The sequence below is a fragment of the Dipodomys merriami genome, unplaced genomic scaffold (genome assembly GCF_024711535.1).
Source record: "Dipodomys merriami isolate MVZ:Mamm:240054 unplaced genomic scaffold, mDipMer1.0.p SCAF_1, whole genome shotgun sequence".
Classification (NCBI taxonomy): domain Eukaryota; kingdom Metazoa; phylum Chordata; class Mammalia; order Rodentia; family Heteromyidae; genus Dipodomys; species Dipodomys merriami.
In genome coordinates this window covers 81,799,389-81,811,868 of record NW_027202270.1, presented here as the reverse complement: position 1 = coordinate 81,811,868, position 12,480 = coordinate 81,799,389, and the positions used below count along the sequence as shown (strand labels likewise).

General features: G+C 35.2%; 1 protein-coding gene across 3 annotated transcripts in view; it reads right to left on the bottom strand.

Moving 5' to 3' along the window:
* The window catches only part of Dpp10 (dipeptidyl peptidase like 10), a 1,479,312-nt gene that overhangs the window by 111,970 nt on the left and 1,354,862 nt on the right, over positions 1-12,480 (bottom strand). For all 3 annotated transcript variants that reach the window (XM_070024402.1, XM_070024396.1, XM_070024410.1), the window contains exon 8: positions 8,509-8,629. In XM_070024402.1, the coding sequence (XP_069880503.1) occupies positions 8,509-8,629 (121 nt within the window). The remainder of the gene's footprint in view (positions 1-8,508; positions 8,630-12,480) is intronic.

The following is a 12,480-nucleotide window of genomic DNA, read 5'->3' as shown; positions in this document are numbered from 1 at the left end:
CCAGAAGGAAAAACAATATAAGCAACTATGAGAGACAGAGATGCTGCATAGAGCCTTTGGAATTCTTACATGATAATCATAGGTCGGGCATTTTAAGCTTTACAGAAAGACCATTTGAACAGAAAATAATATATTATCTATTTCAAAATATGCTCTTTACTGGGCTCTGGTAGAAACAATTACATTGACAGTGAGTTACTAAGTGACTGTTCAGTCCAAACTCCCCATCTTGAACTAGTTATTATCTGATCCATTGAACATATGCAACCAAGTTCCACTACGAAAAGATGCTACACTCTAAGGGACTAAGCCCAAATGCACACCTGACTGCTTGTACTGTTGCAGTCTCTGCTCATCTCCTCACCCTATCTGACATTTGTAGGCTAAGGTATGCTTTTTAATACCATATGGTAACAGGAAAGTAAATCCAAGCTTGAATTGTGGGTAGGTCTCAATGAGGCCAATTGGATAAGTTCCCTCCTTCAGTCTAATTCATGACTGGCATCAGAAGACAGTAATAAACACAAATACTCCAGGTTGGCAGGATTTTAAGTGAAATATTTAGCAGCTAATTTTTTGTTCAAAAATATTTGCCTCAAGGCCTGGATCCATCCTGACTCATGCACAGTAATCAACAGTCAGAGAGAACAAGAGTAAAACTAGAAAATCTGTGGTAGGGAAGTTTAGAAAATTCAAGTGGGCAGATTTGCCAAAAGAGACCAACACGTGAAAATGTGAAGATATTAGTGTGTCACTCAATGCTCACCAAGTCACATCCATGGCAGAAGTGACTGTCAAGGATCAGATGAGCAAGATGATTGGTCATTAGACAGCAGTCATCTCCTGGCCCCACCCTCAATGGTAATGAGCATCACCAAGCCATTGGCATAGCACCATTTCTAGTAGACTAGCTGATGGCCTGGAGCAGATAGAGTGCATGAGAACATTCCCTTTAAGAAGGGAGAGAATTTGTGCCACTGAAAGAGAAACATATTCTGAGAGTGGATTTATACTTTCTGACTATAGTAATATGAGCCCAGCTATACATGGACAACAAAAGCATGCTGTTTTCTGAACAGCCTACACTAAAACACCTTCAAATAATAATATTGTATTGCAAACAGGAGGCTATTTGCTCACATGGGAAGATTGAGTGGGTTCATGTTCACATTAGTTTTGCCTCTGCATGGATGAGAGACTTAAATAATTTTCTCTACATTACTTTGGGTGTATTTGTTTGGCAATAACAATGAAAATTGATGTCATTATATAGAAAGCAATGAACCCTTCCTGAATAGCCACAGGGAAAAAAAAAAGATCTAGAAACTGAGGAATAAAAGTGAAGCTGTCCTGTCACTATCATGCCCATTGAACACATTTGCTTCCTGCCAACTAATAAAGAACTGGGTAGGATACAACTTTCACTGCCCAACAGGTATGAGAACCTTTATTCTGCCAAGGTCCATTTGGATATCTATGACATGATTTGTAGGCCTACAAAATTATCAATATAGACAGGCACAGGCAGCTGGTGAGAAGTATCAGAGAAGCATATGTATGTGTCCTGTCATGCAACACATGATTTCACATTTCTTATACAGCCCTCCAATCAGACATTCCCACCCTGACCCTAGAGAAATAATGGCTCCTATAGAAAGAGGCTCCTAATTTCATTCACCTGAATTTGAAGCTGAAGTTTTCCTTCTAACCACTTTGAACTGAAACCACATAGTAACTGACACCACATAGAAACTGAAACACATTGCAACTGCAAAAAGAAAAAATAAAATAGAACAAAGTAAAACGACAAAATCAAACAGGAAAACAAATTATAATGTAGAAAAGATGGTCTCTATATTGGGCTTGATGAAAGATCTTATCTATAATCTATACTTATTTATATCTGTATCTATATCTATGTATGATCTAACTATAAATGATGTCTCTACAGAGACAATGTGTCTGTACTAGGCAACAAAGATTGAGGAATATATTTGGAATGCAAGATATTTACAATTACTTCTTGCCAAAGTATACTGATTAATAAAACACAAAGAAATAAGATCTAACTATATGATCTAACTATAAATGATGTCTCTACAGAGACAATGTGTCTGTACTAGGCAACAAAGATTGAGGAATATATTTGGAATGCAAGATATTTACAATTACTTCTTGCCAAAGTATACTGATTAATAAAACACAAAGAAATAAGATTTGGCAGGAATAATTTTGGTCTAAACTAGCTACTATTATTATGTCTACCTCATGTGATCACACAATTCAAAGGGGAAAGGATACATTATAAGTACATTTCTTCTTTTAATTTTTATATTTGACAGTCTGAAATTTTAAACTCAGGGCCTTGCCCTTGCCAGGCAAATGTTCTTATCGCTTGAGACATACCCCTGGCTCCTTTTGCTGCAATTATGTTTCAGATAGGGTCTCATACTTTTGCTTTGGGCCAACCTCAGAACATGATCCCCTGCCTCCCATGTAACTGGGATTACAGGTGTGTATCATCACACCTTTTCTATGAGATAGGGTCCCATTATCTTCTTTGACCAGTATGGCCTTGATCTGTGATCCTCTTATTGAAACGTCTGAATTAGATCCTGTTATAGGAATGTGCCAATGCACTTGCTCTTAGTTTCTTTTCTTACTTGGATCAGTTTCTCTGCAAGCTTATATGAAAAACACACGTGTGGTTGTGTTCATAACTTTCAGATGTATAAACAGACAGACAGCATCCTACAATGATACAGTCACAAATGGAGCAAACAGTCAACAGTCCTAAGTGGGACATGAACTTTTAATTTGAATAACAAGACTATTCTCTGGGTCTCAAATATTTCTGGGGTATGACCAATATAAAATGCATGTAAATCAAATGAAGGGAAGGGAGAAAGTGTTTGGGATTGATTTTCCTCTTCCCCACTCACTGAATCATGTGGTTCCTTATCCACTTGGTTTTTCTATGATTGATAGACAGAATTTCCTTCTTCCAGTTTCTGGAAACTGCTGCCTCCTCTACCTTTCAGGTACAATTATTTGCCTAAGATTGTCACATATTCCGTGTCCTTGAAAAGAGTATTTTTTTGTAGTTTCAAACCTATGGCCTGATCAGTGTCTTTCACCCACATGGAAGTGGTAGAAAATTTCTGAGTTCAGGTATAATAAGAAGTCTTCAGGTTATTGGTGTTGGGCCCTCCAAGAGAATTATGGGGACTTAGTGTCAGTTTCTCTCTCTCTCTCTCTCTCTCTCTCTCTCTCTCTCTCTCTCTCTCTCTCTCTCTCTCTCTCTCTCTCTCTCTCTCTCTCTCTCTCTCTCTCTCTCTCTCTCTCTCTGGTTCTGGTTTGTGATATAAGCAGTTTGCTCTGCCTTGAGCTTTTGCTATGATGGAGAGTGTTCACATCAGGGGCTCAACATGATAGGGCAGCCTGACTTCAGCTTGGAATGTTCACAATCATGTGCTTAATAGACCTTTTCTCTTTACAAATCAATCACCAAAAGTTATTTGTCATAGTAACAGGAAGCTGAGTAACACAATTATCTTGAATTCTTCCCCTTTAAATGTTTTCATTATTCAGGTCATGATTGTGAGCCTGATTTAACCAAATAAGTTACAATACAGTTGAAGAAATATGAATTATATATATATATAATATATAGCACATTGAGAAAAGATACATATGATAAAGGCCAATTAGATATGAATTCTAAGACCTATAAGATCTGAAGATGCAAACAGATCTTATTGGATAAATTCAGTGCTCTGAATTTCTAAGAAAATAGACTTTTCACAAGCATTAAATATTTATGCCCAGTACTTCCTATCAGTAAGCATGGCCATATTTAAGGACCATGTCCAAAACAATCTATATTAGAATTCTTTGTACTTAATATTATTCAGAAAATATTACAACACCAAAATAATAAAATGCAAATAATTATGCAACTTTCTCAAGCATAAGACTAAGTGAAATAACTAAAGGAATAACTAAAAGAATGTTTGCTAAGCATTTCCCTAACAGTCATCAAGCATCAGGCACACACTGGTTTAATTGCTACTAGTAGGAGAGTTTACTCAAGGAATGAAACTCCTAATGTTAATTACATTATAACATTGACAAACAATTTATTTTTACAAGTTGCATTCTGTTCCACTTTACTCTAGTTTGGACTCTTTGTCTCTTATTCTGATTTAGAAAATTTTACTACAGAGCAGATGGGTTGTCAACATATGTGGTTTTATATCACAGACACTTATAAACACAACTTCAAGATAAAGCATTTACAGAAAACTAATATATAACCACTGAATCCAGATGAATGTACTATTCTGGAAAGCAAGTTAATGTTATCCATATCCATTTTACAATATTCCTGAAGGCTGCTATTTGTATCCTTCTGGGTTCATGGTTGAGTTTCTGCTCATCTGTCTGCATTGTGCTGTTAACTTCTTTACAAGAATTATATGTGTTCACATTTCACCTCAGGAGACTTAGTCCTATCCAGAATCTTGCCTTTCTCCAACTTCCTGTGTTGCATTTCCACATTATTTTTGTCTTATTTATTATAGCACAATTTTCATGGGAAGTAAGTCCAGTAAGTCCTTCTTGAACCAACTAGGAATAAATGTGATTCATGTGTCCAACAAAAAGCAATAAGTAAAACAAAAAGGTATCTTACATTATTGTGTTAAATGAAGAGGGTGTGATAATCAGTATTCGTGGTGTATCAATAAGGACCTTATCAGTTCCTTATTCTTTTAGAACAATGTAAAGACTTTTACTCCATCACATTAGACTTAAATTTATTTGTAATTTAAAAGTCAATTTTGCACTGACTTGAGTTCTCTTCAGACTTCTATTTACTGAATTCTGAATGATTCCTTACATGTAGTGGTTTACACTCCACTAAGGTGACCTTGTATGGCTCTCACATAATACCAAATTCACAAGCATGTGACATGATGTGTATTAGATTTCCAACAACAATCTCTTAAAAATGTGAGACTCCAAATTTCACTTATAGTATAGTGAGAATTGTCATAAGTAGATATCATTTGGTATCTTTATCTAAGGAAAAGATCAGTGAATTCTGTTGATTTAGGGGCCAAAATATGTATGCTGTGTCACAGGGATTTGTTACATGAGACAGCATGTTGAGTCACTCACTTCTGATGCCACACTGGTTTTGTGGATACAACATACTATATTCATTGTTATATCAGCTACTCACTTGGTATTCTCAGTTCATACTTTTATGAGACTAACAGGGCCAAGTATGGTAACTCTTGTCTGTAATTTAAGCTACTCAAGCAATTGACATCTAGAGGACTACAATTAGACACCAGTCCAAAGAATTTCTCTAGACTCTGCCACCACAATATCAGCAAAAAGGAAGGCTGGAGGAATGTCTCAAGTGATAGAGCATCAACCTAACAAGCACAAAGTCCCACGTTCAAGCCATAGTACTGACCAAACAACAACAATAACACATAGAATTTCTTCATATCTGCAACAAGAGAGCTTCAAATACCAGGTTTAATTATATGGCCAAAATCTTAATTTCTCCTATCCTTATTAGAATCTGTCAGATTTGCAGTGTCAGGCTTTGGTTAATGTGTCCTGTTCATCCCTCAACCCTATTATACTCACTGTTCACTCTCAGCCCAAATAGAAAATTTCTTTATCTTATTAAGAGAATGATCTTTTTTCTTAGATAAGAGATTTCTAATTTTCCACCTTAAATTTTCCCATTAGAACATAGGCTAAGTCATATTATCAAGGAGTCAGAAAAATAGGCAATGTCTACATAGGGTATATATCTGGTTGATTCACACTAAGAATCTTAAAGTGATGCCCATAGCGTATCATGCCAGCATACTGACACATGCTACATTTGCACCAAGTCCTCTGTCTAACACCTATTGTTGCTTGTTAGTGCTTGATCACTGTGTCTGACACCACTTTTACTAGCAATCCAAACCAGAAGCCATAGTGTGATTCTTGGTTCTTATGCACTCTATCTGCTCATCCACTAAAACCTATCTCTTTCACTGCCTCATCAATTTTAGAGCCATCTTTCAATCTACTAACTGCTCTAACCCTTGTCCCACCGCTCGTTATCTCCAGATAGAGCACAGAAAAAGCCTGATACTGCTCACTGGTCCTTCCTACTATAAGATCTCAGCTTTACATCATAACAGTACTGATATATAAAAGTAGAAGAACTAATCTTGTCACTCTTTACTTGTCTCAATTTACTAGTAGTAAGTGAAATAAAACCTCAGAAAAATCTCAGGTCATTGTTACAGGTCAGTATTCTTTGCTTCTTCCTGTCTTCCTGTCTCAAATCTTATACCTCATTTCTGTCAAGTAAATCTAACTACATTAGCTCTGCTATTTAACCCATCAGTGTTTTTGTTTATTTGTTTTTTGCAAGCTATTACCTCTTACTGCATTTTCTCTTTTAATTTATTTTCACATGTAAAAGTTCTTAATTTTCAGGCTCAATCAGATTGTTTCTTCTTTAGGAGAGTGCTCACAAATCCCAGACTGGCCTGTCTCACTCTTGTTCTTATGTTGGATCACTTGTTTACTGTGATTCAATTACTTAGCATATTCCTTGACATGTTTTTTTTTTTGGGGTGGGGGAGTGGTCATGGGGCTTGAACTCTGGGCCTGGGCACTGTCCCTCAGCTCTTCAGCTCAAGTCTAGCCCTCTACCACTTGAGTCATAGCATCACTTCCGGTTTTCTGGTGGTTTATTGGAGATAAGAGTCTCATGGACTTTCCTGCCTGGGCTGGCTTTGCACTGTGATCCTCAGATCTCAGCCTCCTGAGTAGTTAGGATTACAGGGTGAGCCACTGGTGCCCCACCTCTTAATTTTTTAGATCCTCACACAGAACAAAAGAACATTTTGGAATTAAAGTGCTAATCTCTCCAGTTCCCTTAGGTAAGAGCATCACTCAACATCTACTCTGTATAATCTCAGAATTAATCAAGTTTGTTCTTTACTTGTTTCCTCCTTGAATCTGTGGCCATCCCAAGCTTCTTTAATAACTTATTTGATTTTTGAAATAGAAAAGCCTGAATCAGAATTTCCTGTGATCAACTCTTTTTTTAATGTGTAGGTAGTGGGGTGCTTGCTAGACTGGCACTCTACCACTTGAGCTTTTTCTGAATCACTGATTTTTGCTGATTAATTTGGAAATGGAATGTACCAAACACTTCAATCTGGGTTAGCTTTAAAATTGATCTCTCAGATCTCAGCCTCTTGACTAGTGATTATAACAGGTGGGAGCCAAGGGCCCTTGGCTGAAGCCATTTTATACTTGTATGCATTTTAATTTTAGTTTTTATGCCTTCATAAAATTATTATTACTGATAATTATTACTGATATTCTATTTCTCAAGATAAAGTGTGACCTCCAAAAAAACTTTTATTATTTGATCTTATCATTCACACACATATGCATATATATGGAAAAATACCATAAATATATATAAATATGCCTACATACACATATAATAGTAAAGGATCACAATTACATTTACATGTCTAGATGTAATTTCAAGGAATACAACTCATTAATAAAAGAATTCTACCTGACAAAATCTGTGTAGTTAAATATAGGGTCCTTAAGGATTTTATTAAATATATGCTCTATTTTAGTGACTGGACTAATAATTGGAATCGAGTTTGCCATTACTAATGACTATTAAGTGAGTGCTTTGAAAGATTTGTTTTTATTAAAGAATTTAAAATATCAAATATCAGGAGAGAGACTGCTTTGAAAGTATTGCTTGGGAAATAAAACCAAATTATTAGATTCTGAACTTTAAAATTTATAATCAAATATGATAACTTTACATCATATATATTTTGTCAAGATCAGTTGAAGAATCTAATCATTGAGCATAAAACTCCAGCTTTGAGTATTCTTGAGGGAATTCCTACCTACCACTCAAATGATAGATAATTAGTATACAATCAAAATAGGTATTTTGATCAGCCATTTGATTTTTATGTTCTCAGATATTATTGAAACTTTAAGCAATATTTATTGAAAATAACTCTTCAGGTAGCATTATTTTGCTCCCTGTGCAATGGCTTTTAAAGACTACAATATCCCTAAAGAGAAAAGTAAAATCAAATGGTTTTTGTGAGACTTTTGACACAAGAGTATCATTTCTAATTCCAGAGTGATATGACATTAATCCAGTCTGAACAATGTTTGTACACACATACACATACACATACAGACTTACCCACTCACTCATATATGTAATAAATGTGAATTAAGGTAGGTAGATATAAATCAAAACCAGTCAAAGTTTGAGCACATTCAATGGAAAGAAAGCATGAGACAATTTTAAAAGGAAATGAGCAGAAAAATACAGCTTTAAGTATTACTATAGAATGAACATTTTTCTTGCATATTTTGTATGAAAATATGTGATACGCATTCTTTAGAAAGTAAAACTATTCAACTCACCTTCATATAACCAATCAGCAATCCCATTAAAAATAACTCCTTCTTTCCCAGATGATGTAAGTCTTAATGAACTGCTTTTTATGTCGGGTTGATAGTAGATATTGTTTTCAAAAATATAAATCTGTGTCAGAAAACAAATGAAACAGAACCAAACCCAAGATATTATATTTCATATAATAAAATGATACGAAGGAAGCTACATATTTCAAGCATTCTTTCAAGAACATTTATTCCATGCACATATTTACATTTTATTTATTTATTTATTAATAGCTGTTTCTTTCCCTATCCTACCAACATCAGACTATCATTTAGAAATTTCATGGGACTTGGTATTGCTACTTTGAGATCCATACTTTCTGCATCAATATTAAATCTACTTAATATTGTTCCTTCTATGCCATAACATTAGTTTGGTTGCAGATACTATTTTGCATTCTTGAGAGACAGATAGCTAAAACTAGGTATCGTTTTAGTAACTGTCAACTGGCCATTTGAAAAGCTTCAATTTGGGGTCTTTTCCTAAAATGCATTTGGTAGCCAAAATAACCCTTAGGAAGTCTACCTGTTTCTATCTGGTACATTCAAAGATTCACTAATAATACATGGCGATTAAAAAATTCTTCTGAATGATATAATAAAAACATTCATGAAATGGCAGTGTTCCCAGACAAATCCTTCTTAAATTATAAACATCAATAATAGCCTTGGATCAGAAAGTTGAGAACTTTCAATTTGAACATATCACAACATCTTCCAAAATAACAACAATGGTACAAACACAAGAACCACAATGCCTACACAAACAATTACTCCTTTGCTATATAGCTTGTAAGACAAAACTATTCATTTTCTCAATATCTTTAATGACAAATGTTTGAAATGTTTTATACATACAGTATTATACATATATCTATACATCTCTCTCTATATATATATATATACATATATAGTATTACCAACTTTCGTAAACCACATTTCTTCCACATATTTGGGAAGTCAAATACAGCCAATCAAAAAGTTCCTTAGATCAAATGTTCTACTAAGGAGCTGAAAGATACCTCAGCATCCATGAGTTAAACGTGTGGCAGGATCAAAATAGGAGAGCAAATGTAGCAAACAGCAACATTCCCATATCTTGTCCAAATAATTGTGAGGTCCCAGACATTTAAACACTGATGTGCAGTAACAGAATCAATTTTAATATCTGAAAATTTGCTTTATAATCTATTCTGAGGGATTTAGCGAAGGGTATAATCTCAGTAAATGTTACACACACACACACACACACACACACACACACACACACACACACACATTAAAGGTAGTGATGCTAATCTAAGGATAAGAACTTTGGGATTAGAAAAAGGAGAGTACAGAAAGTTCTTGAAAGCATGGGCTTCAGAATAAGTTTACATTTAAAATCCTGCTTTCTTGGTAATGCTCTTGACCCTCATAAATCTAAGGATTTTGTTTTGTGTTGTTTTGCTTTTTAAACAGATATCACAAATGTGATATGCAGAGGGATTATAGTTCCATAAATCAGGTGTATTGTGTTTTATTTCTAAATTTTTGAATATAAATTAGGAGTGAGACATATATATACCTGACTGATCCATTGTAAAGATAGAATATTACAGCTATAGGGAACATAGAACAACACCTGAATCTTACATAAAGCAAGGCTGACTTTACAATAACATGATTCAAATTCTTATGTGTTTAATAGCCTACAATTCAAAAGAAATAAAATCCTTGTGACTTCAATCCATCTATAAATTATCCCATACTGCCAGCCAGCCTTTTATAATTAAGTTAAATATGCTTCAGGAGTGACAGTAGATCAGATAGCAGTGGTGATAGTAGAAGGAAGAGGGATGAAGATGTAGAGTGGAAGGAGAATACATTAGCAAATGGTATCCACTGCTTTCACTTCCATTTGAAAGTTCTCAGATGGACTAGGAAATAGCAAATAACATTCTTACCCAAAGCATGAAGATCATCACATCTAGGCAAAAACTTCAGTATTCTCTCTAGTGTAATAATACTGCATGACATTGAATTTAATAACTTCACCTTCCCTGATAAGAAAAATATTACCCATATTTTAGCCATCTAACACTTAAGCTTTAGATCTTTCGCTTGTCACACAGATGCACAAAGCTGTTCTTTGAGAGAAAAAAAATCCCTTAGTTATAGCTGAACTTTTTATATAGGGCTCCTGGCTGGGACTATTCACATCTATTCTTGAGCTGTGGTTGGGACTGTGTGTCTTCATCGGAAGTAGCTCTCAGCTATCCAAATGGAAAATAACTCTGAGTCATATTAATTAATAAAACCTCCAAAATTTCAACAGATGTGTAAATTATCCAGGGCTATTGACCAGTAATTACATTTATATTTGAAGAACAGCTTGGATGATGTTCACAACCCATATGAAACTGGCATCTGCTCCCGAGTTGAAAAAAACAAAACAAAAACAAATGGAAGCAGAATGTTAATGCCACTCCATTGAAGGCCACAGTAGTAAATACCCACAAGTTCATTTTGCCAGTAACAAAGAAAGAAGGGGGGAAAAAGAAAAAAGAAGTGTCTGCCTCTTCATAAAACATATGCTTAAGCTGGGCCTTGGTGACTCATTCCTATAATTCTGTCTATTCATGAGGATGAGATCTGAAGATCTTGGTTCAAAGGCAGTCTAGGCAAGAAAGTTCATGAGACTCTTATCTGCAATTAATCACAGAAAAACCCACAAGTGGTGCTGTGGCTCAAAGTGGTAGGGTGCTAGCCTTGAGAGAAATAGAGCTAAGGGACACTGCCCACACCTCTGTCTGTCTGTCTGTCTGTCTGTCTGTCTGTCTGTCTATAGTGTTTCATGCTATAATTGCAGCTATGGGTGTCATAGATCAGAGTATTATGTTCCAATGCTGAGCAAAATCTTGAGATTCTATTCTAAAAATGACAAAAGTTTAGAGAGATTAGAAGTGTTGGTCAAGAGGTCTAGTAAGCAGGAGGCTCTTAGTTCAAACTGTAGCTTGAAAAGAAAAATTATAACTTCTAGCTACTTTTCCAATTATCAAGGTTATTTGCTGAATTTTATTCTTCTTAACTAACTTGACCGCAAACTAACCACTATGTTGACAAGAGCTTGGAATGTTCTGTATTATTTGGGGAATTTGATGAAATTCAAATTGATCCAAATAATAGCATCAAGGATTTCAATAAGCTATAAATCATATTGAATATATGACAAAGTCTACTACCATTTATCCTCATGTTACTGATTAAACTGTCACACTATTTTGATGCCATTAATCAATTCTTTCAGTGAGCCACCTATCATTCTAATAAATAGAAATGGCTAGCTTGATGATCAATTAACTCATATTTATAGAGCATGACAACTATCCAGTTTTTCAGAATGAGTGTTCTTAATTTACCCATGAAACACTTAAAATTGGAGAAATCACCAAAGAGCAAAAGAACAGTTGGAAAAAAAAAATGTATCGAATTGGCTGCTGTGAAAATTGTAATATAAATTTTAAGAAATTTTCTATTGAATGTGCTAGCCAATACTATTCATCACCAAATGACTGGACAGAAGAATGTTATTGACAGGCAAGGGTCTTTAACAGTCAATTTTAATCTGCCTTCTTTTCCTCCTTCCACAACAACAATCACGTCTTGTATGCCCCAAGTCCACACGCAGGACAAAGTCATCTATTTCTCATCTAGCAATTCTGCATGTTTCAGATTTGGCAAACCCAGTACTCAGAATTGTTCCTGGAAGAGACAGTGAGCAAACGTCATTTTTACTCAGAACCAACAAACTACAGACATATAATAGAAATAAATCAGTTTGTTTGTGACAGGTTGTAACTATGTAGATCGGGCTGCACTCAGACTTCTGATACTCTCTTGCCACAGCCTACTGAGTGAGGGGATTACAGGAATGGGGTACCACAACTGGAT